Consider the following 27,931-nt stretch of genomic DNA (forward strand, 5'->3'; position numbering starts at 1 on the left):
TTAAACATTTAGGTTGTGACAAATAGGGAGGGGCAATGGGAAGAGACTCAGGCAGCACCTCCCTCCTCAGCCCAGCACCCTGTCCTCACCTTGCCACTTTCCTGGGCATTTCCTGTTTGAGGGAAGGGCACGGAATGGGGTGCAGACTGCATGACCTTAGGCCAGCAATTTACCTCTCCTGGCCTCAGTGTCCTTGTTGGAAAAGTATGTGTGTTTGAATCAGATGATCTGGGAAGTGATGGAGAGAACCGTGGAGTCAGATAGACCTGAGGTCAAATCCCAGCCCTGCCTCTTCCTGGCTGGGTGAACTTGGAAAAGTCACTTAACTTTTCTGAACTTCAGTTTCCTTAACTATGGGGATAATACCAGGAGGTATTCAGAGGAATAAGTGAGAGAATCAGTGTGAAAGGGCTGTTTGGACCTCAAGGTACATTGCAAATGTAAACAATTATAGTCACTGAAAGTCCCCTTCCAGTTCTGACATCCATGGAGTAAATTCAGGTCAGCAGATGTTTATGAGGCACTTACTCCAAGCTGGGTTCCACACGAGGCCCAGGAAAGAAAGGAAGCCATCCTGGTCCCTGCATGGGCAGCCCCCAGTCTACGAGAGAGAAGAGAGCCAGCAACGCAGTGCAGTGTGACAGGTGCTACAAAGGGCACTATAGAAGCAAGGAGGAGGGGCACTTAATCTGGCTTACAGGTGGGGTATCTAGAAAGATATTTTAGCAGTGGTGAACTTTCAGGGAGGTCCTAAAGGATGAGTAAGCAGGCAAGGGCTGAGGGGAGTTGGATCAGGATGAAGAGCGGGTGCCCAGTTAGTGTTTGTTGGGGCAAGGTCAGAAGATGAGGCTGGGGAGGTAGGTAGGTAGGAGCCAGATCACGGAGGGCTGAGTGTTAAGTTGAGGAGTTTGGATTCATCTTGGAAGCTTGGGTCCACGAGCCTGCATTTCCACGGGAAGCAGCAGCCTGCCTCTGCAGGTGTAGCACGGCATGGCGGTTAAGGACCCCAGGTTTGGAGTCAGGTAGCCTGAGTTGATAACCTGACTCTGTTACACACTGGCTGTAGGTCCTAAGGCAAGTGACAAACTCTATAAGCCTTTGTTTCCTCAACTAGAAAATGGGCAAGAACAGAGAATCCATTTACAAGTGCTGTGACGGTTCCAAGACACCAAGATGTATCTTCAAGTTAAGTGTGTAGTTACCCAGAGCCATTATTGTCACTAAGAAGAGGCTGCAATGAGTACACAGAAGGCACTACCTAAGTGGGGATCCTGAAGGGATCGGAGAATTCTGCCCTGACGACACCATACACATGAAATCTAACTGGATACATGGGTCTGGCGCTGAGGAGAGAGGCTGGAACCAGGAAAAGGAATTTCAGAGACACCAGTACAGAGATGGCAGCCGAAGCCATGGGTGTGGGTGAGACTTTACAGCAGCCGGGATTTGCCCCACGCATGAGAACTCAAGAGAGCTGGCTTATTTGCTTGCTGGGAGGCTCATCTTATTTTCAGTGGGAATCATTTTTTTAATTATAAAGCACATTATATGCAGTGATAGAAGCTAAAATGGAACCAGGTCTTTAAGAAGCAGAAAGGCAATTAACTGCCTTGGGGGAATGAGGGTGGGTGGGAAGATGTCTGTTAGACAAAGGGTGGGGTGGGGGTGGGCAGAGGGATTTGCCAGGTAGAAGGGACATCTTGTACAAGGACAGGGGGACCTGGGAGATTCCATCATGTTTGGGGTATAAGCAGTTTAATCTGGTTAGGGATATATATTAATATATATATTTCATAAACCTGGCTTATCCTTTGGGTATGGGTATCTGAAAGTGTCTTAGCTCCTCCTTATTAAATCTCCATGTCTCTCACTCTGGGGCTTTGTTCTTCTTCCTCCAAGGCTACTCTTAAAGCCTTTGCCTGGCTTATGTTTAAACAGCCTTCAGGGCTCAGCTCAGGTGACGCTTCCTCTGGGAAATCGTCTCTGCCCTCACCTCCTGTTCCCAGCTTGGTTGGGTGCCCATCCTCTGTGTCCCGCAGCTTGAGTCACAGCAAGTTGCAGAGCACAGGACCCCCGCCCTGCCATCGCTGCCCTCTCCACACCTGGCGCGCGCCGCAGATGCCCAGGCTACATCTGAGGAATGACTAACTTTGCTTCTGATGAGGTCACCCACCAGAAAGCTTCTCAAACGGGAGAGGCCTGTTTTCAGAAGAGGAAATCTTAATTTCTGTTTTATTTTTGAGGGCTGAATTTTAAATTATATTTCTAGCTTAGGAAGGTCACAGGTCACATCAAAAGTAAAATGCCATTCTGTATAATCAGTCATCCTAGCCAAGCAAGGCTGAATGTGGAGGAAAGAAGATACGGACCCGTGTCTTGGGATGAATTCTGACAGATCTGTTTTTTTTAACCTGGGATTCAAGTCCCTCTCCAGAGACCACTAAGGAGAGCCTGCCTGAGAATGAAACCAACCCAAAGGAAAACACAATCAAGAGATAGACAGATTCCTGACCATATCATTCGAACACCTGGACTCTGCAGTTACATGAGCCAATAAATTTTCTACCATAAGGTAGTTAAAGCAGGGGTTTTGTCACTTGGACTGAAGAGTCCTGACTGATCTGCTCACATCGCTGGAACTAGACCTCTAACTCGGGCATACGTGATGCCAAGGCTCTTGGACATGGACAATGAGGGGATTTAGGCCACATTTATAGTTTCAGCAGTATAGTGATGTTACCAAGGCGTGGATAGCCAGTACCCTATACCAAAAGATGTGTAAGTGGTCAGAGACATGAACAAGCAACTAACAAAATTCAGTGCACGTTATTCTGTCACCTTTCTGTTGCATTTATTCTCTGCAGTAACACCAGAATTTTGATACTGCAAAGGTTTAGAAAAGGCATTTCCAGTAATGGAATAAAGTTTAGAGCAGAGATTGGCAAACTTTTCCTATAAAGGAACAGACACTATATATTTCAGGCTTGCAGGCCACACAGTCTTCATCGTAGCTACTCGACTCTGCTATTACAGGGGAAAAACAGCCATAGACAACATGTAAATGCACATGGCTGTGTTCTAATAAAAGTTTATGGACACTGAAATTTGAATTTCCTATCATTTTCATGGTATCGACTTTTTTCCTCAACCACTTGAAAATGAAAACATTCTTTGCTTATGGGCTGCAGAAGAGGTGGCACAGGCCAGTTTTCAGAAGCAACGTGCACCCGACTAGGTGTTTTGGGCCTGGGTTCTACCTAAAGCCCTCCCATTAACTATGTGATCCTGGCCAAGTCACTTTGTCTCTTTGGGTTTCCATCTTTCTCATCTGGACAGTGACGGGGCTATATGAAGTGGTCTCTCAAGGCCCTTCAGCTCTCAAATACCAGGATTCTGATATTTCATCCAACAAATACTTATTGAGCATGTAGTACAAACCATTTTTTTTTTTTCTTTTTTTACCACAGCCAACTCAGAAGGATCAAACCATTTTTTTTTTGTTTTTGAGACACAGTCTCACTCTGTTGCCTGGTCTAGAGTGCTGTGGTGTCAGCCTAGCTCACATCAACCTCAAACTCCTGGGCTCAAGAAATCCTGATCCTCCTGCCTCCGCTTCCCTCAGCTGTGACTAAGGCGTGCACTACCACGCCCAGCTAATTTTTACTATTGTTAGTAGAGACATGGTCTCACTCTTGCTCAGGCTGGTCTCGAACTCCTGACCTCAAGCGATCCTCCCTCCTCAGCCTTCCAGAGTGCTAGGATTACAGACAGGTGTGAATGAGCCACTACACAGGGCAGGTATTGTTTTAAATGTTGAGGATAGGGCAGTGATAGTCCCTGCTTACATGAAACTTACATTCTGATGAAAAGAGACAAAATACATTTATATATAATGTTGGGTAGTGATAAGTGCTATTAAAAAAATGACAAGGAAAGGATTGGAGAGTGACAGGGCTGTAATTTTAAGAGGGAGGACAGGGGCTAGCTCTTGATCAAAAGACATGTTGAACAGAGATGTGAATCAAATGGAGTGGGCTCTGTGGCTATCTGGGGAAAGAGCACGCCAGGCAAAGGCAGCAGCTGTGTAAGGGCCTTGTATTTAGGGACTAGAAAGGCCAGTGCGGCTGGAGCACAGTGAGCTAGGGCCCAACAGTAGGCTACAGGGCCAGACACGTAGTCAGGGAAAGGCCATTTAGGGCTTTACAGTCTCTGATTTTATTCTAGGTGTGATGGAAAACCACTGGGAAGAGAATGACATTTTAAAACAATTTTAAAAGGACTGCTTTGGCTACTGTGTGGAAAATGGACCATAAGGAGGCAGGGAGACAATTAGGAAGGTATTGCAACAGTCCAGGCAAGAGATAATGGTGGTTTGAACAAAAATGGTGGTAGCATTGGAGGTGGTGAGGATGGCTGGGTTCAATATGTATTTGGAAGGTAGCGTTGACAAGATTTATTGAAGGACTAGATAGGAGAGAAAAGAGAAATCAAGGATAAATATGCTGGGATCAAATCATATTTTAGGAACATAAATGATTACACACAGGGTATGCTCAACATTTGTGAGAAAATTAATTCTTTTATATAGTAGTATAAAAATCACAGATATATTTGCTGATTTAGAAATTAACTGTGCATACTTTAATAATCAAGTGACAGGGCTGTAGAATACCTAGTTTCATAAAACTTGCACTATTGATTTTTGACATGCTTTGAAAAATCTTTCCTCATGTGATTCTCTTCCCCAATACTGATGCCAATTATAGAAAATCAACTGGTTAGGGTTACATTTTGCATTTGATAAAATAGGAGCTGAGATTAAGAAGACAGTTCATATCTCTCTTGAATATTTCCTTCAATTCTTCATCCTTGTATAAAACTATAAGTGATGTTATTTCCGGAAACCAAAATAATTAGCCAGCAAACCAAAGAATAATTTTACTTAAAGTACTCAAAACAAGGATTTGACTAAGTTAACACTTATATTTTACAAACCTTTCATCAGACTTTCAGCATACTTATGATACATACACTTACTCTTTTGAAACCCCTACTTTGAAATAGACACTAAACATGGTATGATACTTACGGAGACTCCCATTAACAATTTTTTTTTCAAATAATGACATCTGCAATGAGAACAGCTGGTCTCTCATCTCATCTCCAACAACAGAAGTAGGTGGGCACACAGGGTGAGAACTGCCCTTGAGGCTGACTCTCTAGTCAGAGCGCTCTGCACAGAAGGCACTTTTGGAAGTAGCACCCCACCTCGACACACCAGCCAGAGTCTTCATTGGCAAAAAGCCTACCAGAGAGCTGTAGTCAACTTCAGTAAATGGACGAGAGAAGATAAAACACACAGACACTGTTTTACATTTATTCACACAGAAGGATAAGACTTGGTACAAATAATAAACATTGCTTTAAATACAAATAAATAGCTCTGGTTTCTAAAGGAAACAACTCTATATGATTCTAAGTATTTTCAAAGTTTCCTATTAAAAATAGAATACTATTTTGCATTAAGTAAGTTCTACTCCACCAGAAACCCTGTGAGGACTTAAGGATAAAATGGTGATTTCTAAACTCCAAGAAGTCACCAGAAAAATGGGAGACAGTGCTCCCACCTCTTTGAACTATCCCCCAAATGAGAGTTACTTGAATCATAGACATAGCTAATAAATGCAGAAAGTATTTGACATTTAGAGCTATCTAAAAGGATTAACCTTGTGAAAAGTGATAAGAATTTCTCTGAACAGTTTTGTGCATTTTGAAACCTCACTATGCTGAAGTTTTGATTCAAGTGTCTAACATTAAATTTATACTCACGGGAAGACTTAAGTTCCTATAATGAAAGCTTCCTCTTGTTAGGAACAATAGTGGTAAATAGTCTGTAATCACCAGGAATGGCCCCTGGAATAACAAAGTGATTGACCTGGTAAAGGAGCAATGGTGCTGCCCAATGAAACAATCTGTCAAACTTGGCACCAAAATGACCAAAACTGTGCTGAACAGACACACTTCCAAATATGTTGGTTTATTTATTTCTCTATATTATTATATTTAGAATGTTCAAAGTGGCAAAAATAACTAGGGAGAAGTATGTTCTAGAAGAATCATTTTCAAGTCATGCAGTCTTTTAAAACTACCTATATCATGAGGTCATTACAATCTTGGTGCCAGAGTAGTGTTTGCTCCATTGACTCTCTGTACCTATTGCATGTCCCCTGCCTCATCCTGCACAAGATCATGTAACCTCTTCTACTCAGACCTCTACATGATTATTAGAATATGTTTGATAGTGACAATATAGCAATGTTTAGGTTTTTAAAGAAATTTTGCCTTTTCTATTTAGATTGACCATGATACAATTCCAAATAGAACATTCTCATGCTATAAAAACAATCTCATGCAAAAAGTGCAATTTTAAAAGTTCCATGTTAATAACAACATTTGGTGTTATAGAAGGCAGGATTATTTAGATTTTAAAAATATGATCACTATAGAATAAAAGTTGGATTTCCAAACAGAACTTCCATTGTGGTATAAAATGCTAAATTTGATTCTACAGTTTTGTCAATGCAAACAATTTTAAGATATACGCCATGTTTTCCTAACTGGGATTTTGAAACAATAAGCATAATTTTTAAACAGATTATTACAACATTTGTTCAAAGAACCAGCTCCCTTTGGCCAAGAACTTTCTTTTCTAGTCCAACTGGAGGGATTCATAGTAAATTTTGGAACAACAGTTCAGAACATGATTTAAAATGTCTCTCACTACCCTCCTTGTCTCTTACTTTTCATGTTGTAAAGACATGTGAGCATAGAAAAATGCTTACTTTTTAAAAAAAATGGATGTTAATACATTTAGTTTCCTGATTTAAATAATAACATTCTGTATATTTGCCTTTCTCTCTGGCACACTATAAAATGTTTCTGGAGTTACAAATCCAAACAAACCAGCCAATTAGAGCATCCCAGGGTTCAAATCACAATTTGGGACACAACCCTATTTATTCTGGATGACACTCAATTCCACACATAGTTCAGGGAAGAGACATCCATAAGAACATCCAAAACATTATGCTACCAAACTCTAACATGTGACTGTGCTCTGTTGGGTAGTACCATTCACATCTACAAAGTACAAAGGTAGAGGATTTCAGATGTGGAGACCAATTTGCTTTGGCCGCTACATTAATTCACAACCATCATCTTCGAGATTTCCAAGCTGTTCTAGAATAAGGAGTAGTCCTTTTTTTCTCTGGTGGCTTAAAGTAGGAATAAACAGGCGCTGCTGGATACTCTGCATCAGGATTTTCTGCCATCATTTTCAGCTTTGCTTCAATAGCTTTTATCTTTGCAGTGACACTGAAAAAAGGATAGCGGAGGATCAGAGTAGACTTAGGTACATTCAGAAAATAGTTGCATATTTCATCTCCTTGTGCCTCTTACACGCAAAGCAGGGAAGAAACATGATACCATATTACGAACATTTAAACATTGTATTTAAAAGACAAAAATAACTAATGCTCTCATTTTAACAAAGAGATTAAGTCTGAACCATCTATTAAGTTTTTAATATAAGCCCAGACATTTGTTAGGAGTACTTCCCATATCTTTACATTTACTCTTCAGACTAGACACCATTTAACACCTCAGCGCTAGGCAGAGAGCAGGCACTAAAAGTAATTCTTGCAGGACTGAAAAACGACATCACAAGGTATGTTGTATTCCTTATTTTGCAGATGAAATTGAGGTAAATGTGGTAATAATAAAGTCTATGATTCAGAGTGTTTACAATGAGCTAGGCAAAGCGCCCAGCATTTTACTTATATTGTTTCTAATCCTTGCAATAATTCTATAAGGGTTACCATCCACACTTTACAGATAAAGAAACAAATGCAGAGGTAGAGATATGCCCAAGGTTCACATAGCTAATGAACTACAGAGTTAGGATTCAACCCAGTTTATCACCAAAGGCCTTGCTCTTTCCTCTCCGTCAGGCTGGGATCTAAACAGCCCAAAGAAGGTGAGGAGACGCTGGAGAAGTTGTGAGGGATCTGCTTTTGACTGAGGTCATTGCTATCTCCAGATCAAAATGCAAGCACTCAGGCAATGGGTATCCTTTGGGCTATGACTGCCTTTATTTTCCATTTTTGATGCTGTCAATAGTCTATGGCCAATGAGAGAAACTTTGGAAAGTATATATAGCCTTTCAGAGATTCTCAAAAGGTATACATTGTGCTGCATATGCCCCATAAATTTACATGGACAAACAATTGAAAAACTATAAAAAGAACATTGAGGTATTACTGAGATGCATTCTGGCCCCTCTTACATTAATAAGACAGCCAGCCACTCATTCAGTATGAGTCACAGTGAAATAACCATATCTAATTAGGCAGAGACGTTAATAGAAAGATGTAAGCTGAGGTCCTCTGGATTAAAAAATAGATGGAAAACACTTAGCTATCTTGTAAACAAGTGGCAAACATTAATCATAAGAAACTAAAGACATGTTCATTGTAACATGAAGACCACCAAGCATAAAATGCAGCCATTCCTTCCTAATAGGAGTTAGGTTTATGAAAATTGCCATGGAGACCAATCTGTGATCAAGGAAGTTCAAATTTTACTGGGAAAATAGCACATGGATATAAGAAGCTTCCAGTGAATCTAGAAGTCATAACGTTTTTTTTTAATTCCCAGGAGCTTAAAGCAATAAAGGCAGCATAATATTAAGAAATATCATGATATTAAACTTAAGTGAGTAACTATAAAATTAACATCAATTTACCACTCCTGAAAACATTTTAGGACCATCTCCCCCTGCAGTTTAATGAGACACTTGTAAATCTGTTTTGTTTGGTGCAGATAACATAAAAGAAAGGCATTTTTTTCCCCTTCCTGGTCCACTATGCAAACAGGCATTGCTCTCCTGACTTTCTAGCTGCTGATTTTTGATCCTCATGTATCACTGATGCTCCATCACATATCTTTCTCCCCTCTCCTGGTACAGGTTTTAGCTTCTTTTACATTCCTGCATTTACAGCCTGGAGCTTTTCTGAAGTATTAACAGTAACTAAAAGACTGAATTCTGAAGTCTAATAGACCCAGTTTTGAACCTTGACTCTGTTATTTGCTACCTGTGTGATCTCAGCCAAGGTATTTCACCACTCTTTAAGCTTCATTTTCCTCATACGTAAACTGAGTTTAACAGCACTTTTACCAGAATTTTTATGATCATTAAATGACACACTTCATGTAAAGGGTTTAACATAGTGCCTGCTTCATACTGAGCTCAATAAATCCTGGCTGTTATTACTGTTACTGTTAAAATTTCTCCCTAGGCTACAATGCAAAACAGAAACTAAAACAAAAACAAACACTTCTACTTCTGCTCAACTATCTACTTCCCTTCCCTTTTCTCTACCCAACCCTTAGTTTCCCTGCTTTGAATCAACTCTAAAGAAGTAACTGACAATTCACACAAACTGGAACCAAAACTTAGAATTGCTGCAATAGTACACAGAATTAAATATCTACAAACTAAAATTCTGTATAAGGGAACTCATAGTTGGGGAGGAATTAAGTGTATAATGACAAATGCCAAAGAGACCTAAGGCGTTATTAAAATGCTTGTTTTTAGGGTAAGGACTGTGTCTGATTCACCTTTGTATTCCCAGTGCCAAGCACAAGGCTTGGTGTGTAGTAGTCGCACCCAGGCTTTTTGAGTGATTTAATTCTACAAATGGAGAGTACATGATCTTAAGGGGATGAAAGAGGAAGAAATGCATACATTCTGGAGATTAACTGAACATTATCTCTCATGTCAAGTTAGCCATTCTTTTCTAAATTATGAGTCTGAAGATTCACTTTGCAATCAATGAAGGTGTGGAATGAAGAAATGGCTCAAGCTCTTGAATAACTGTGTCTTTCTATAGCACACCATCTTACCTTAGATTAGACTGAGTAGGCTCAGTGCTTGAAGATGGCTCAAGACTGATAGGAAGGATCTTATCATTCTTGTTATGATCGTATCTCTGAAAGTAAGAAAAAGGGAAATTACTTCTCCTTAGCAGAAACCAGTCCTTTACTGTAGTGTGTGGGTTCAGAAACTCAAATGCCACCAGTGTATCATCAACATGTTTCTAGACAATTTTTTTTTTTTTTTGAGACAAAGTCTCGCTTTGTTGCCTAGGCTAGAGTGAGTGCCGTGGCGTCAGCCTAGCTCACAGCAACCTCAAACTCCTGGCTCAAGCAATCCTTCTGCCTCAGCCTCCCAAGTAGCTGGGACTACAGGCATGCGCCACCATGCCCGGCTAATTTTTTCTATATATATTAGTTGGCCAATTAATTTCTTTCTATTTTTTTTTATAGTAGAGACGGGGTCTTGCTCTTGCTCAGGCTGGTTTCGAACTCCTGACCTCAAGCAATTCACCCGCCTCGGCCTCCCAGAGAGCTAGGATTACAGGCATGAGCCACCGCGCCCAGCCTTCTAGACAATTTTAAGACTATTTTATCTTTAGAATTAATGCAAAAATCCATATAGTTTTGGCCTAAAACTTGTAAGTTTAGAAAAAGAAGTTTAGAAGCAGCTTCCATCTAGACATCAGTTCTTCCTTATTTGGTAGGAAAGTAAATTCAACTTTCAAATCCCCAGATGGTACAAATACACAACAGGGTTGTCCTCTTACATTCTTCTTTAAACTGTCACGTATTATCTCCTACAACATTTATTTTGTTTTATTCAAAACACTTTAAATTTTACAAAGCACCAAGCATAATATTCAACTCTTTTTTCCCCCCCTGTTGCCTGGGTTAGAGTACAGCATCATCACAGCTCACTGCAGCCTCCAATTCTTAGGCTCAAGTGATCCTCCTCCCTCAGCCTCCTGAGTAGCTAAGACTACAAACATGCACCACTATGCCTGGCTAATTTTTTTTTTTTTTTGTAGAGATGAGATCTTGTTATTGCCCAGGCTGGTCTCAAACTCCTGGGCTCAAGTGATCCTCCTGCCTCGGCCTCCCAAAATGCTAGGATTATAGACATGAACCACTATACCTGGCCATAATATTCAACTCTTAACAGGCCTGAGTGGAGAATAAAAGTAGTAACAGTTTTCAGTTGCTGAAAACATTATACAGTAAAGAGTAGCTTAATTTGATGTCAGATAATTATATACTTCTTATAAAAAGTAAATATAAAAGAGCAATCAAGAGCATCTGGTCAAAAACATTTATAGGAGAAGAGAACCCTGAGGCACAGAGATTTTCAAATGAAAGACAGGAATGAAGGATGATTTCTCTTGCATGCCTTTTCGATGAGATGCAGAATGAGAAAACAACAGTCAATTTGGCAAATGAGACTCGATTCCAAGTAAAAAAGTATCCAGTAGATCTCTTTGTTTCTATTTTTAAGGTAACATGTCCTAGAAATTAAGAAGGCTCTATGATTACCTGAAATACTAAGAAGGATCCAAAGTGTCTTTGTTTTTCGGCCTGGACATAGAGCTTAAATGTCTGTTACAGTTTCTGTGACTCCTTACTGGGAAGCTTGCTGGGAGGGGAAAGAGTGTTTCTGTTCCATAACCAAGCTCATGTAGCTAAAGATTTAAGTTCCAACACTGTCACAAATCTTTTCACAAGCCAGGTCAAGTCTCTACTGCAGAAGGAGGAGAATCAACTCTTGGGACTGCTCCAGTCCATACACTTCACCACTTCTGTGCTAGCTGGAACAGAATGCCATTCATTTTTTTTTTAATGGCCACAGCTTTTCTAGTGCATTCTTCCCCAAGAGACCAACTACAGAATGAACAGGGCAGCTTGCCACTTCTCAGAGCTTGGAGACAATATAGGCACTGCAAAGTCCCACAAATCCACACCCTAAAAATTCTCAAGATCTCTGGAATAAGGAGATGCCTGTGCTTTAAGCACTCATACAAACCACTCACTTCTCAAGCATTTAGAATAAACAAATTCAAACTCTCCACAGACTCCAAAAGCTGGGAAGAGTCTAATAATGCCCGAAGCAACTAATTTTAAAAATAAATACCCTTTTTCTTCCAAAGAACAAACCTCCACCAAAAAAATGATAGAGGTCTGAGTATACACATTATCCACATGGAAAAATCAATCAAAAACAGGATCTGTGGGCATGTGGAGAGAAATAACGAAGGAACTTAATCCCTCCTGAGATGTTTCTCAAAAGAAAAATCTGGCAACACACGTGGTAAATACGTAGGAGACCAAACTATGGCTGTTCCAGATGTGAAGAGGCTGGGATGCAAATGGGTAAGTGGACAACTGTCTTTCAGAAGACTTGCTTAGGATGAGGCTTGATGCTGTCCTTCTAGCATCTCTAGGGTCTCAGACATACCTTTACTTGAGCATGTGCCCATCGCACCACCAGCTTCTTAGACAGAGCCAGCTTGCCATTGAGACACTGGATGGCTTGTTCTGCTTCCTGTCAAGGAAAGGGGTAAATGTTAGTAAAAACTTTCAAGTGTTTAACTAGCTATATGTATTTTCACGGGGCCTCAATAGCTGTGGTGGCTGAGTTTCTAACCAAATTGTTTTTGGTAAATAATTGGCAAGGGTTTACAATTTAAAAAGGCAGAATAGCAAAAAAGGTATTAATTTTTTAAAGTGAGACAAAAATTCAAATCCTGGCTCTGTCACTTGCTAGCAGCATGCTGTTTGGGAGGTAACTTAATGTCTCTAGCTTTGCCACTTGTAAAATATTGATAATACTTGTTCCTCAGTGGTGGTTGTGAGGATTCAAGCAGTGCATGTAAAGCATGGAACATAGGGTATGCATTTACAAATGCCAGCTAATAGTACTGTTCTTATTAGGTGATACCTTTCTACACACTTCCATTACTTAGGGTAGCATCTACTATGTCAAGAAACTGTACTCCTCCAGGGACCCTGGAACTATATCCTGGACTAGGGCTTACTCCCTGGATCCAGAATGAGGAACATTAATGGCATCAAAGGATATGTGGGTGAAGGAAACTACGCCGGAAAAAGCAGGAGTGAGTCAAAGAGACTGTTAGCAAGATATTTATGTGAGTCAATCTATGCACCTGGTTTTCAGAGCCAAAAGTTCCCTGACCCTTTCCCCATCAGATATAGGAGCAACAAGGTTGAAAGGAATTCCTGAAGCTGGAAAACAGTCACTTTAGGTCATTCCCAGGAAACCTGGCTGTACTTTCCCATCCTGCCAAATCTTCTTTGCCTCATTGGTAACCATGAGGAATTCAGCCAAGTGTAACCCATGTTTAGTGAGGGTGAAGAAGCCCTTGGGGAACAGAAAAGGATTAAGATGTCCTAGAGGACAGGGAGAGTCTATATGAGACTGAGGGGTAATACCAACAGGCATTCCAGTCTGGTTTTACCTGTGATTCTCTTGTTCCTTCAAAGCTCACCAGTATGACATTTAACAAATACTTACTGAGTACCCACTGTGTGTCAGTGGGTATTCCCTGGCCATCCTTGCCCCACTAAAGCACAAGTTAGAGTGACGTAGAAGCAACATTTTATTCTTTTAAGTTTCATTTGGTGAATTAGAACTTATGGGGCACTCTTAGTTCTGAAGTATCACCAGTGATAAGGCCCCAGCAGGGGATAGTGTTTTAAAAAATAATTTCCTATCTCTGTATATTGTTTCAAAGTTCATGTATTCAAAAGTATTACCAAATGCCAATCGTATTCCTTATGTATCCTCATCTAGTCTTCCAACCTCTTATAAAGTAAGGAGGGTGTGTGTTTTTAATCCCCATTTTTAGATGAAAATCAAGTCCAAAAGAGGTTAAGAGACTTGCTCAAAGTTAATAAATAAAAGAACCAGTAATATAAGCTAGAATTTGTGACTTCTAGTTCAGTGTTTTTAAACCAATGTCTATCACCAACATTACTACTGATTTTAGCTATCTGCAAGAATTCTCATCACCCTCTATCATTAAGGAAGAATAAAGTATTTAAGAATGTTAATCCTATAGGGCATTCTTTCACTTCTCTCAAAAAAACTTGAACAACAATGTATCAGTTATTACCTATCATATTTACAAAAATTAGAGAAAATAAAAAATACCCAACACTGGTAAGGACAAACGATACTCTCATAAATCTCAGAATATACTCATATATCATTTCTTGAAGGCAACTGGCAGCTGTATTAAGAAAAAATATGTATGGCCTTTGATGATGCCATTCCATTTCCAGAAATGTATTAAACATATACACAGTTAGGGCTATAAAAATATTCACTTGTGTGATGTTTACACTCATGAATCATTAGGCACAACTCAAATAGCTAACAATGGAGAATTAGTCAAATATCTTATATTAATGATGTTGATTAATTTTTAACTGCAGTCTAAGTCACATAAAATAATATGCACAAACCTCTGATAAAGATCAATGATTTTACACACACACAAATACACATACAAACACCAGTGAAACCAAAATATCATTATATAGAATGTTATCTTGATGTGATTAAGTGGCAGAAAAATTTTCATATACTTTGATAAACATGGTAATATGATCCTATTTTTGTGTTATACACTGTTTATGTGTTTGTGTGTGTGTGAATGTGAAGACAGGAAAAAAGACTGGAAAGATATATGACTAAAAATATTAACAGTGATCCTTTCTGGGTCTTGGCCTCAGTGATTGAAATATTCTTTTTTGGTTATCTATATTTTTATCAATAATGAGCACATATTACTTTTACAATAAGAAAAACACTCATACAAATTATTATTAATAAAACAATAACTAGGCAATGTTCTTGTATATGATGAATAAAGTTATAGAGAATACTAAGCAGCATCTGTATATTTAGTACATTCAAATTCAATTTATCAATGCATTTCCACTCCAAGGACTAAATTTTAATACAAGGAGATACACGTATATATCATGGTTGAAGCTGAATGTACTCTTCCTCTTTCTATAGCATTTATTCTGAAACATTGAGAAAGGTATATTTTTAAGAAATCAAAATAAAAGAGAGTTTGTGGGGGAGGAAGGGATGGGTAAATTCACGCCTAATGGTTACAATGCATACTATCTGGGGGATGGGCACGCTTACAACTTTGACCAAATGGCACAAATGCAATTTATGTAACTAAAATGTTTGTACCCCTGTAATACTCTGATATTAAATAAAGTTTGTGGGTGGCTCACCAGATAGGTTTCTATACCACAGGACAAAACTACTGAAAGAAAAGGAGGCTTTGTCAACCAGCCACTAAAGGAACAAGCAAACAGAATAGGGAGGGGGATGTCCACGTGCTCAGTGTGGGCAACTCAAAGTGTTTCGTCAGAAAAGTTGTCAGACAGTCACATTACACCTTGAAACAAGGGAGGGTAAATTTTGAACGCTGTTCCCTAATTTATTTGTTTACTGAGGATTCCTTTTAGGCTGCGGTGCAAGTTACACAGAGATGAATCCGACATGGCTCCTGCCCACAAGGAACTGCTGTTCTAGTAGTCAAGAGAGATGCCCGAATAATTATGTGAGTTTGAGAAGTACTAGGATAAGGGAAGGAAGTTCAATTACCTGCTTAGTTTCAAAGTTAACAAAACAGTACCCTCGAGGCTGTCCCTCCAAAGCGCCTGACTTGTGGAAGAGGAAGTCAAACTGCTTTACCTTCCCAAACTTCTGGAGGAGCTTGAGGAGGTGGTATCTGTGGAAAAAGAAGAGCCCATTAATTATGCTCCAGAATTTTGTTGGCTACTCAGCCTGAAGTACTAGATAAAAGCAGGAGATAATTTACCCCAGGGATAAAATCTCTTGCCCCGTGCCTTTCTCCAAACTGCTGTATTAGTTTATTTGGCAAACGGAGTTGTTTACCTCTATTTGGAATGGGAACTAGAATCGTCACGGCTATGCGTCTGTCCAACACAAAAACACCAAACAACAAAAAAACCCCACACCTTACAAACAGCTGTCTGGCCCACAAGTACCATTTGTTTTTCTTTTGGAGAAAAGCTCAAAAATAGTGTCGATTTATTTATTTTTAATTTCTTGGCATTGAAATAGCATTTGTGAATAACTATAACTCCATCAGAAACACACCCCCACATTCCAAAGGTAAAAATCCTACCCTATTAATAAACAAAGTAACAAACACATACACACTCACACAAACAAAAAAACAGTCCTGGAAGACTTCTCTATTAGATTTTGTAGTTAATTATTAGACCCAAATTGCACTTGTGAGAAACTGCCAAAAATTAAACCACAGCTAGTCACACTTCCATAAGTGCTTGAGAGTTTCAATCCCTGATGTGACTGAACATTAGGACAGTGTGGAACCACTATATGACTGAGATAGGTCTTACACAGGGCAGGGGAACCTGGCCAGTCCTATAAATCATCCAGCCATGGGTAATTATACAGCCTTCATTGCCTTAACACAATTTATTCTCTGAGGTATAGTCAAGTAAAGAATATAGGTGGTCAAGGAAGAATTTATTCCCAGCAGGACATTCACCCCAAGCTATTGCTTGCCACTCTGCCTCTCATCCTCTTCTTGGATTCCTTACTCTAAAACTTATTTGGTTTCTATAGAGCTTCTAAGTTATTCAAACAGATGTGGCCTTAACAGGTTGCTGTGGCCAATCTCAATTCCGACTTCCTGTCATCTGATGTAAGGGTGAGACAAACCAACAGCTCTCCCATTTCCTTTTCCTTTGGCCTTCCTCCTGGCATCCTCTGTGCTATTCAAATGCAGTCAAGGCTTTCTCTAAACAATGCTGTCCCTGTGATACTAAAAAGGTATCAGCCCACATGCTAAATCTGTTATTACTGGGAATTCTACCCCACAGGGAGTCAGTAAAGCTGTCGTGATAGCCACATTCATATTCACATTGTTTTCTAGGAGAAGCTCATCAAGATTTTATTCTTGAGCAAGCATCTCCTTTGGGAGGCAGAAAGATATGAAATGGATCATAAGTTATACTAAATTTGATACTAATGCACATCAACAAGCAAGTCCCTTATACTGGATCAGGTGTCTGACACAAAGGAACAAGGAAGACATTATACAGGTTTAGTACTGAGGCAAGATGCAAGGATCCCAAGGCATATTAGGATTAATCTGGTCTCTGGACCTGTTTTGAAAGGGAAAACCACCATGATTACTTGCTTTCTAAATTCTCAACTCCATCAGGAGACCTCAATCACTAGTGACAATGTAGGTGGTGATTCTGCATGGGAAAGGGAGATAACTCAAGTGCAAATTTCTGGTTTTACTTGATTTTTTCAATAGGCTTATGGCAAGGGTGAGTCTCTCAGATACACAGATGGGCAAGAAGAGTTTCTCCCGGGATCTTTTTCACTGTGTTGCCCGGGCTAGAGTGCCGTGGCATCAGCCTAGCTCACAGCAACCTCAAATTCCTGGGCTCAAGCAATCCTTCTGCCTCAGCCTCCCAAGTAGCTGGGACTACAGGCATGCGCCACCATGCCCGGCTAATTTTTTCTATATATTTTTAGTTGGCCAATTAATTTCTTTCTATTTTTAGTAGAGATGGGGTCTCGCTCTTGCTCAGGCTGGTCTCGAACTCCTGATCTTGAGCGATCCGCCCGCCTTGGCCTCCCAGAGTGCTAGGATCTCTCAGGATCTTTAGTGCACAGCTGCATGTTCTACTTATTATACCCCTTCAAACCTTAACACTGTGTCAGATGCCACAGAATGGGGGGGGTCAACTCATTCTTAAAAAACAATCTAAGGGCTACTGTGGGTTGGTCATCTTTTTCATTAGCTCCATTCTGCTTAATAGCAGGAAGGTAATGTGATTGGCATTTCCTAAGAAATGAATTTTAATTTACTTTAAAAAAATGCCGACAGATTATTCTTTGTAAAGCTAACAAACACATTTTGCCCGAGAAGTGCGACCTTAAGATTCCAGGAACATCTGCTTAGGTCTGTGTCTTTCAACTTCTCCAGGATTTCTTTTCTTGTCTGATAATTTCTTGAAATTATAGGAACACCGAAACAAAAGGAATGAAATGTTTACTATTTTGCTTCCTGGAGATGGGGACTGCAAGCTCTGATAGTGAAAAAAGCCTGAAGGATTCTGCTTTCACATCTGCAAACACTTTTATCTGCTGCTGAAGTGTGGGAGAGCTCACTACTCAGCAGAGGCTTGCTTTACTTAATGAGATGTGTGCTCTGCAGCCTTCAGGAGCTAGAGAATTAGCTCACCAACTCCCCCCCCCCATTTCTGTAACTTTATCAGTGTTTTCTGCAATGAGTCTTTAAAAACAACCTTCCGGACTAATGGCACATTAATAATTATATTGCAAATGTTAAAACAGACACCTACTATGTGTTAAGAACCAATTAGGCACTTACTTGGACTATCCAGGTGAATAAAACTAGGTTTCTGTCTTCAAGAACCTCATATTTTGGTTAGGGGAGAGATGCATAGGCAAACAATTACAAAAAAGTATGATATTTGCACACAGAGGTATGTACATGAGCACCACAGAAGGAGGAGGACCAGTGGTGCAGGAAAGGTGGTGGTTACAGATAGCTTCATGAACGGAGATCTTTAGCTGGGCACAACAGCACATGCCTATAACCCCAGCTACTCAGGAGGATAGCTCACAGCTCAAGCCCAGGAGTTCAAGATCAGCCTGGGCAACATAGCAAGACCTTGATAAAAAGGGGAGTGATATCTGAGTGGACAGTGTCAGTGTGAGTGAATACACGTGCAAAGACATAAAGGTGAAAAAGTTTTATGCACTGGAAAAGAGTGGGGGTAGACAGTAAGATGAGGCTGAAAGGTAGGCAGAGGACAGGTTATGAAGGATGTTGTGTGCTTAGGGAATTTTTTTGTTTTTTTAAGAGATGGAGTCTCACTCTGTTGCCCAGGCTGGAGTACAGTGATGTGATCATACAGTAGTTCACTGCAGCCCCGAAAACCTAGCCTCAAGCAATCCTCCTGCCTTGGCCTCCTGAGTAGCTGGGATCACAGGCATACACTACCTTGCCCAGCTAGGAATTTTAATTTCATGTTGTAGGTAATGGGAAACCCTTAAAATGACATTTAAGATTGTTTTTAGTATACGATTTGTTTTAGAGAAAATTTTATAAGATTATTATGAGGAGGGTTTTTATGTTCTATGCTATGTACATTATTAAATGGTCTTATTGTGTTTCCAATTTAAGCAAACAAATGGTAAAGGCTGTTTCTTGCAAACCAAAACATGAAAAGAAGCATGGACAGTGACGGAAAAATAAGAAATGGGCTGAGAGAGAAACACGAGTTTCTTCAGGGATAAACACATTGTTCTTGTATGCTCATACATTTATTGTCCCTTGCATTCTAGCTTACCTCATTTGTTTCTGAAAATGTGTATCAGGACATTCCACCTGAATGACTCTCTATTGTTTTTAAGTTTACTTAACACACCCCAAACTAACCTCCTCCCTACAAAGTGATGGTCCTTTCCAGCTATCCCACTGGTCAGTGCCGACATGATTCTTTTATATTCCTCAGGCAAGAAACCTCAAGATCATCTTCAACTTTCCATTCCTTTTCAATCACTTTCTTCATCTCTCAGACTCACCCACTGGTCTCCAAGTTCACTGTCTCTATCTAGCAGGGCTGATTTATGGCAGTATTTCCTAATTAATCTTCATCTTCCCCTGAAGTTTTTGCCCCTTCAAGTCATCCTACACATTGATGTTGAATCTCCTTACTAAAACATCACTTCCATTATGTCAGTCTCCTGTTAAACACCAACAATGAGTCTTTTCTACATGAAGTTCAAACTTGTCTGAATAAATTTTAAAAACTGTCTTAACCTGATATTTTATCTACCCAACTACTATTTTCATATTCATCTAGTATTCAACCTCTCCTTAACTCAAAAAGACCTTCCTGATATTCTGCTCACACATAAAAATCTTTCTTATTCCTACTTATATATTTTCATCTATGATTTCCCCTCCACTTAGAATGCTTCTTCAGTTAGAATTTCTACTGGCTTTGTTCTCTCTCAGACTACTTCTTATGCATAATGCAGTGGCTATTACTTTGGCTTCCTACACAGCACATTGAATATCTGAAAAAGAAAGCCAGTATTAACTTTCTTAGAGGAAACCACAGTATGGAAAACTGATAACGTCTATGAACATTAACTTTTTCAGCTTCTCTGTTTAAGGCACTAGTGATGATATTTTGGGGTATTGTTTACCCTTTTAGTTAAATTAGGTCCCATAACAATTAAAAATAAACTCTTGGCCAGGCGGGGTAGCTCACGCCTGTAATCCTAGCACTCTGGGAGGCCGAGGTGGGCGGATTGCTCGAGGTTGGGAGTTCGAAACCAGCTTGAGCGAGACCCTGTCTCTACTAAAAATAGAAAGAAATTAATTGACCAACTAAAAATATATATACAAAAAATTAGCCGGGCATGGTGGTGCATGCCTGTAGTCCCAGCTACTTGGGAGGTTGAGGCAGGAGGATCGCTTGAGCCCAGGAGTTTGAGGTTGCTGTGAGCTAGGCTGACGCCATGGCACTCACTCTAGCCTGGGCAACAAAAGTGAGACTCTGTCTCAAAAAAATAAATAAATAAATAAATAAAATAAAAAAAATAAAAAATAAACTCTCATGTTTTAAAATTTAGAATACTCTAGGACATTTTAGGACACTTGAGGTTATAAATGTTCAATTACTAGAATATTTGTGCTAAGAGCACTAAATTAGGCAGTGGGAAATTATTAACTACTTCAGTAAACTGAACCAACTCATTTAACTCTTCCTATAAAATAGGAAAAAATATGTTTCACTTACCTCACAAAGTTGTTAAGGGCTCATGTAAGAGGAACTCATACAATATTGGAGTTAGAAGAAATGTTCAGATCACCTAGTTGAATATTCTCATTTTATCAGTAAGAAATATTAGATATAATATACTTGAGAGGGATCAGAATACAGAAAGAACATGGGTTTGGAATTTGCTACCTTCATAAACAAGAGTGTGTCATCACTCCCTCAAATCCAAATCTTTAAGATTTAGTTATACAAATATTTCTGGCATTTACATAGCCCTAAAGTGGTTAGTATTGCAACCACAGAGAGAATACAAATAAACAAGAAGCATAATATTAGAGTGCTAGATAGTCAGTTAAGAATGAATATTCTGCAGGGAGGAGACTGATGGGCATCCTAGTATAACTTGATCAGGACTCAGATTAGTAACCAACAGGCATACACACAGAATAACTAGAGCTAATTACAAAATAAACTAAAAAATTGAATGGAAAAGTACTGTTTTTTCTTAAAACTGCTGCTGTTTTACATATTCCGATAACCATTCCTGACAGTAAATATTTTATTTGTTTTCTAACAAAAGGTAAGAGAATATTTGAGACATTCAAATCAGTTTATAAAGAGGTCAGGAAGAAAGGTGGTAGAGAGTAGGGATATACATAGGAAAGAGAGATAAGAAGGGTCTCTTGAAGAGGAAACAGCAGGAATTGGTAGCAGTTTGTAGGTGAAAGGTAAGTTTAACTGGGAAAACTGGAGGATGCTCTGCCAACTTTGTCAAGAATCATTAGAAGTTTTGAGATTTGGATCCAACTAATAACTTCTGAGATTGGACTACAAAACAGGTACCATATTTACCCATAAGTTACATCCTGTAATCTGTCAATTTTTGGGAAATAATTCATAGGCTCACCATTCCCTACCCTGAGAGAAACATGATCCAGAAATTTATGTATTTCAAAAACTTAGAAGGAAATCATATATTTCCACAAGACTTACCTTACTAAAATGTCAGGTTTCTTTGGTGTAATTAAGTAAATTATGTCTTTAAAAAGAGATTTATTAGTATTTAATAAATCAGTTTGTTGGAAAGATGAAATATCCTAAGGTGAGGAATCCATAGAAGAAAAACAGTAAAAATGGTCTTTTATGAAATGGAAGTGGGGAAGCCACAGGGAGAGCATGAGTCTTTCTAGCCAGCACACCCTGATCTACAGGTTAGTACTTGATGTCTACCTTTGGCCTGGTGTAAAAAGAGCAGAGATATCAGTGGGAAAGTTTTGATTCAATATTCCTCTTAATGCTCTAACTGAAGAAAACATTCACATACTCCAACTTATGATATAAACTGAGGTGGCAAATGCTCATTTGAACTTTCCTGTCAAGCAACAGGACACAAATAGAACAAGGGTCTCATTATAGAGAACCATGGCCAACACAACCAACATTGTTTCCATGCTTTAGATTTCCATACAGACAAACAGGTGGAAATGGAAAACACTCTTGGGAGCATCCCAAATAGTTTGGGTTTTAGATATTGGAAAAAGCTTCTTTGATGGAGAGACATTAACTGGGAGGTTGGGCAGATTCACATACTTATCCTCAAAGCCATGAACTCAATAAATGAATAAATACAATCTATTCCAGTGTCCCTGTGACCAAGGTACCATAATGTGGGCAACACATCTTAAAGACCACCATAATTTCTACAGGGATCCAAATGTGTTTATACTTAGCTGACTTGAGCTTGAGCAAGTTTAAGGAATAAACTTTCTGTCATGATCTATAGGTTTTTCTTTCTACTTTTTCTTTCTACTAACAAAACCCTCACATATATCTCTCTCATCCCAGACTCAAATGAGCAGGTTTCCTCATCTTCTCTCCTCTTGCCTCTAACACTATCCCAAAGGGAATAACTTCTAGGATGGATGATATATTCCATACTCCATGGAATATTCCACATTCCATTTAAGCATTGACCCCATACAGCTTAATCCACTCAGCCTACCCTGCCACCTTCCCCTATCACAAAACCTTTCAATTTTCTCTACTAAGAAAGTCCTTTCCACTATAATGGCTGTGACGGAAAAGAGCAAGAAGTCAGGACAGTTCAATCAGTTTTGTGACCCTGGGCAAGGTACTTCCGTTTCTTGGGCCTCAGTGTCCTCCACTGTAGGATAAAAGAGATGGAACATCTCAGATGTTCTCAGTGTGCTCCTTAAAGCCCTAGAAGTTCCAGAGCCTCAACAGGGATTGCCAAAGAAAGGGTGGCAGCTGACAAAAGGCTTTGGGTGTACCTCTTCTCTCCGTTAATCAGAGCAATTCTGAACTTTTATTTTATATATAGCTTCTGATTACATTTAAGACAGGTTCTTAAAAAGTCTGAAAACAGCTTAGCATGGCACTTGGCACTCATTTAATGAATGAATGAAAACCAAAGGGACTGGGATGATCTCTAAGATCCCTTTCAATTCCCACCTACTATGCTTCTGTGGCTGCTTGAATTATAGTCAAGTGTTACCTGTCTGCCTGTGTGCAAAGGAACCAAGATAGAAGTCTTCTGCTTGTTCCTTCATTTTGGGACAAAAGAATACCCAAGGTTGATTCTAGAAAGTAGTTCCTTATAGCCACTGGGTATAAAGATTCAAATAGCTGGATATGGAAGAACAAGTAGGAAAAAAGAGGTATATGGTTTAAAAGACATTCAAGTCTATATCTTTGCAGTAGCAGAGTCCAAATGTAAGAAAAGTGACACAACCACAGGTTAATAACATTCTACCCCTTCAAAGATAAATTAAAACATAAAAAGGTCAAAATATATCCTATATCCCACGAAAATTCTTCTGAACATCATCACCACAAAACATTCCAATTTTGTAGCTAAGGTTTTTAGCTAAGCTAATTAGCTAAGCTAATTTGTAATTAAGGTGACTTAGACTTACTCTGTGATTTTGGGGTCCAGGTTGCCAATCCATAATCGGTGCCCTTCCTGTAGAGAGCCCTCTGAAAGGATGGATGCGTTCTCCAGGGGAAGAGTTTTAGTTTCTGCTTCCATCAATCTCTATGAAATACTAAAAGAAATGTGAACACTCAGGCAGAAGAGTAACACAGTGTGAACATGAGACTTCAAATTCAACTCAACAAACATTTATTCAAGGAGGGCATGCCCTCTGGGCAGTCCTTCAAAGGCTTCAGTTATTCCACAACCAGGGCCCCAGAATCAGTTCCCTTGGGACAGTTCCTCTGGCAGCCAGAGCATAGAAGCTGCCATTTAAGGTGAAAGGGGCGTGGTTCTATGTGGAGAAACTAAAGTTTTCCTCCTCTGAAGCCAGAGGCTGACTGGGCAGGAGGCCAAATTCTCTATTACTACATGATACTACAGTTCAACAACTGTCACCCAAAATAAGTCTTGGAAACCACCAGGAAGCGGGAGTCTTAAGAGCATTAAAGGGGACGGGTACAGAAGAGCAGCATTATATCCCTTTTCCTCATGGAACAGGCAATATAGCAAAGGAAAGAGGCAATATGGAAATTCTGTGCATAGATTTTGGAGTTAGAACTAGGTTTGAAAGTAGGTTGTGTGAGTTGGTGAATTACCTGAACTCTTTAGGCCTGTTTCCTCATATATATAAATGGAAATAAAGTTCTTATTTTATAAGGTTGTTGTGAATATTAAAGATACCACGTCAAAAAAAAAAATCACTAAACACTGTACCTAACAGGAAGTAATCAATATACACAAGCTATTATCATGGTTAATATTTTATGAAAGACTGGAAAGAAGAGACTAATTTACTTATTAGTTACTCCATTCTGACATTTGTTAGCTGTGTAAATAATCTTGGGCAACTTATTTAAGTACTCTTTGCCTTGATTTCTTCACTTGTAAAATGGGTATAATACATCATAAAATTATTAATATTGTGTGGATTCACTGAAGAACAGTGCCTTGCACCTAAGAAACATTCAATTAATGTTAGTTTAAATTATTACTAGTCTTTAGCCAAAATGAGTGAGAGTTATGATAGGGATAGCAGTGGAAAGAGCAGAAAGCTTGGTGTCAGAAGACCTGCTTTCAAACTGTGGCATTTCCACTGGAAATCATCTCTCTCTGAGCTTTAGTTTTCTCATCTTTAAATAATACATTTTTGATACCTGAAGACTGGACAGAAGAAATAAAAATAAATAAAAAAAAGAAAAAAAAATAAATAATACATTTTGCCCTGCTTATAATGTAAGGTTGCCAAGAGGGCTGAAAATGAGATGACAGATGTAAAATAAAGCTTTAATAAATGTATAATGTGGTAGAGTAAGAAAAGATAAAGGGCCTGGGAAGATGGTAGGCTGTGCCAGACTTCAGAAGTGCCTGCTAGAGAATATATGGGTCCTATATATCCAGAAGTGTCTCGGAGGTCAGCACTGCAGGAACCATGTCTTTCTAACAGGTGAGCGGTGCATGGTGGCTCATGCCTGTAATCCTAGCATTTTGGGAGGCGGAGGCAAGAGGATCACTTGAGGCCAGGAGTTCAAGACCAGCCTGAGCAACATAGCAAGACCCCCATCTCTACAAAAAATAGAAAAAATTAGCCAGGTAGGGTGGGTTGTGGTAGTCCCAGCTACTCTGAAGGCTGCAGCAGGAGGATTGCTCAAGTTTAGGAGTTTGAGGTCGCAGTGAGTTATGATGACACCATTGCACTCTAGCTCCAGCAACCAAGTAAGACCCTGTCTCAAAAATAAACAAACAAACAAACAAAAAAACAGTTGACATACATTGACACTGCCAGCACCTGTTATTCATCTCACCCTATAAACCCAAGCACACACAGTCTCTAGGTAATTGCTGAACACATTTCTCTTCTCCCAGCACATGAGAGTATTTTTTTCCTTTCCTATTCACATCTTCAATATATTCAGCAATGTATGACAAGCAAGTAGGTACTATAAATCCTGGGCTATATACCAAAAACAGAAAAACAAATAAGCTCTTGCTTTTACACTTCCTGAGAGAAAGGTGAAACAGGCATAAACAGAATCCAGGGTTGTAAACAGGAGAGAAGTATTTTGTCTTCTCCTTGATTTTCTTTCTCCCTACTTTTTTTTTTTTTTTTTGAGACAGAGTCTCGCTCTGCTGCCTGGGCTAGAGTGCCGTGGCACCAGCTTAATTCACAGCAATCTCAAACTCCTGGGGTCAAGCAATCCTTCCGTCTCACTCTCCCGAGTAGTTGGGAGTACAGGCATGCACCACGATGCCCGGCTAATTTTTTCTATATATTTTTAGTTCTCCAGTTAATTTCTTTCTTATTTTTAGTTCTCCAGTTAATTTCTTTGTAGTAGAGACCAACCTTGCTCTTGCTCAGGCTGGTCTCGAACTCCTGACCTGGAGCTATCCTCTCTCCTCGGCCTCACAGAGTGCTAGGATTACAGATGTAAGCCACCGTGCCTGGCCTCTACCTACTTTCTAAAAAAACAAATCATTTGTTTAAAAAAATTTATTGAATTTCTATTTTCTAGGCATTGCCTAGTTACTTCAGTCAGAGAAGTAAATAAGCAAGGTCCCTGTCCTCTGGATGCTTATATATGGAAAGGGAGTGAGACAAAACAAAAAGGAAAATAAACAAGATATAATTTGTGATAAATGCTGCAAATAATTAAGCATGGTGATATAACATGAGGTTGGGACTAGTTCTGAGTGGAGGAAAGACCTCTCTAAAGGAGATGACATTTGAGTTGTGACTTGAATGACAGGCCCTTCTCATTTTCTTAAGCATAAAAACAGCAATAATACGAATAGCTACATAATACCACAAAAAGGTATCATGTTTCAATGGGAAGAGTGCAGTATATAAGGATCTGGATTCAAATCTTACTTTTGTATCTAGTATTGTGTGTCTTTAGCAAAGTCACAAGATCTCCCTTTAAGTGTCCTGGACACAAAAAGCTTTCCCTAATAGAGCCCCTTGCTATTCTACAGCATAGCTACCTTTTTCTTCCCACATAATGCCAATTCGCTGCGTTATTTAATGTTTTGGCTTCTGTTTCCCTCACTAGAATGTCTTGATCATGGTTCTATTCCCTGCATTTAGTACATTGCCTAGCTTATGGCTGGTGCCCAATATTTACTAAATGATGTAAGCCACTTCTCCACTCACAGCCTTTCTTCTTCCTTCCTAGAATGGAACTATTATCTCTAGCTCATGAAATCGCTGTGAGTCTTAAATAAGACAGTATCGGTGACAGCTCAGCACAGGGCTTTTTGAGGAACGATAAGGTGTAATAAAAGATCAAGACAGCATGGCAAATCCTTTGAGTTTGCAATGGCGACAATCCCTTAGATTAACAGAGTTCACAAAACGCTTTTACATCTATCCTCCCAGCTGAGCTGCAACCACCCAGGAAGCAGGAAGTCATTTGGAAATTAATTTAATTTGGAGAAGCAAAGGCACTTAATCCTAAAAGCTAACAGCAGGGCCGATCCTAGAACCCCAGCTTTCCGATTCCTGGCCGCGAATTCCCAGAGGCGAGGGGTCATTACTCGGATTGTTATTTCCGGGCTAGCCGCGGGACAATCCGGGGCGGGGCCTGAGAAGCCGTCCTGAGAGGGCAGCCTCTTCTAAGACCTCCTCGCGGGGCCAGCCCTAAGGTACAGGGACGCGTCGCGGCCGGACTCACCTCGTGGCCCCGGCGTTGTGCCCTCAGCTCATGCCCCGAAGGCAGGTCGCGACTCCGCGGACCAACAAACCTCTGGATGCGTCCGTCTCAACACCACCCGCTGCCAGGCCGCCGGTGACGCACTACGCCTGCGCCGCCGCCCCGCCCCGTGACGTCACTACGCAGGCGCCGTCGCCGCCGCCGCGGTCGCACGAGTCTTTCCTTAGTAACCTGGGCGGTAGCTGGTGAGTGTCCTTGACAGGGCCTCGAGGCGCGCGCGTGGTCCGGGTGCTAGAGACCCTTATTCAAGGACCTCTGGGGGACCTCAGGGGACCCGACTACTGCCTCTGACCCGTTCATTTCGAGTCCGGCTTGACCTTTAAGGCTGAGGGCGGGATCTGTGGCTTTAGAGCGAGTCTCATGGGGTGGGGGCGGGACTCACCGGCTAGGAATTTAGGAGATACGGAGCGGGGAAGGGGAG

At 40.1% G+C, this 27,931-nt stretch overlaps 2 protein-coding genes across 3 annotated transcripts in view; one reads left to right on the forward strand and one right to left on the reverse strand.

Moving 5' to 3' along the window:
- Positions 1 to 5,356: 5,356 nt before the first annotated feature.
- On the reverse strand, positions 5,357 to 27,600 carry RBM18 (RNA binding motif protein 18). Of its 2 annotated transcripts, none has more exons than XM_012771790.2 (6): positions 27,472 to 27,600; positions 23,745 to 23,873; positions 15,581 to 15,707; positions 12,386 to 12,472; positions 9,964 to 10,049; positions 5,357 to 7,374 (listed from the first exon to the last, which is right to left on the reverse strand). In XM_012771790.2, the coding sequence occupies exons 2-6, from the start codon at positions 23,855 to 23,857 to the stop codon at positions 7,215 to 7,217; spliced, it is 573 nt and encodes a 190-aa protein (XP_012627244.1). In that variant the 5' UTR covers positions 23,858 to 23,873; positions 27,472 to 27,600; the 3' UTR covers positions 5,357 to 7,214. The 2 variants fall into 2 exon arrangements, with proteins under 2 accessions (XP_012627244.1, XP_012627245.1); XM_012771791.2 differs by having other exon boundaries at positions 23,745 to 23,863; positions 27,472 to 27,593.
- MRRF (mitochondrial ribosome recycling factor) overlaps positions 27,572 to 27,931 on the forward strand; it is a 56,322-nt gene continuing 55,962 nt past the window's right edge. The window contains exon 1 of the mRNA XM_012771785.2: positions 27,572 to 27,695. The gene's annotated coding sequence lies outside the window, so the exon portion shown is untranslated. The remainder of the gene's footprint in view (positions 27,696 to 27,931) is intronic.

Source organism: Microcebus murinus, chromosome 12 (assembly GCF_040939455.1).
Source record: "Microcebus murinus isolate Inina chromosome 12, M.murinus_Inina_mat1.0, whole genome shotgun sequence".
NCBI classification, from domain to species: domain Eukaryota; kingdom Metazoa; phylum Chordata; class Mammalia; order Primates; family Cheirogaleidae; genus Microcebus; species Microcebus murinus.

Excerpts from the sequence above, each read along its gene's own strand:
- RBM18 (XM_012771790.2), bottom strand. The coding sequence starts at position 23,857 with ATGGAAGCAGAAACTAAAACTCTTCCCCTGGAGAACGCATCCATCCTT. Across the intron at positions 12,473-15,580 it reads TTAACTTTGAAACTAAGCAG|GAAGCAGAACAAGCCATCCA; the intron begins GTAATTGAACTT and ends TTTCCTTGACAG. Across the intron at positions 7,375-9,963 it reads CCTACTCAGTCTAATCTAAG|TGTCACTGCAAAGATAAAAG; the intron begins GTAAGATGGTGT and ends TCCTTTTTTCAG.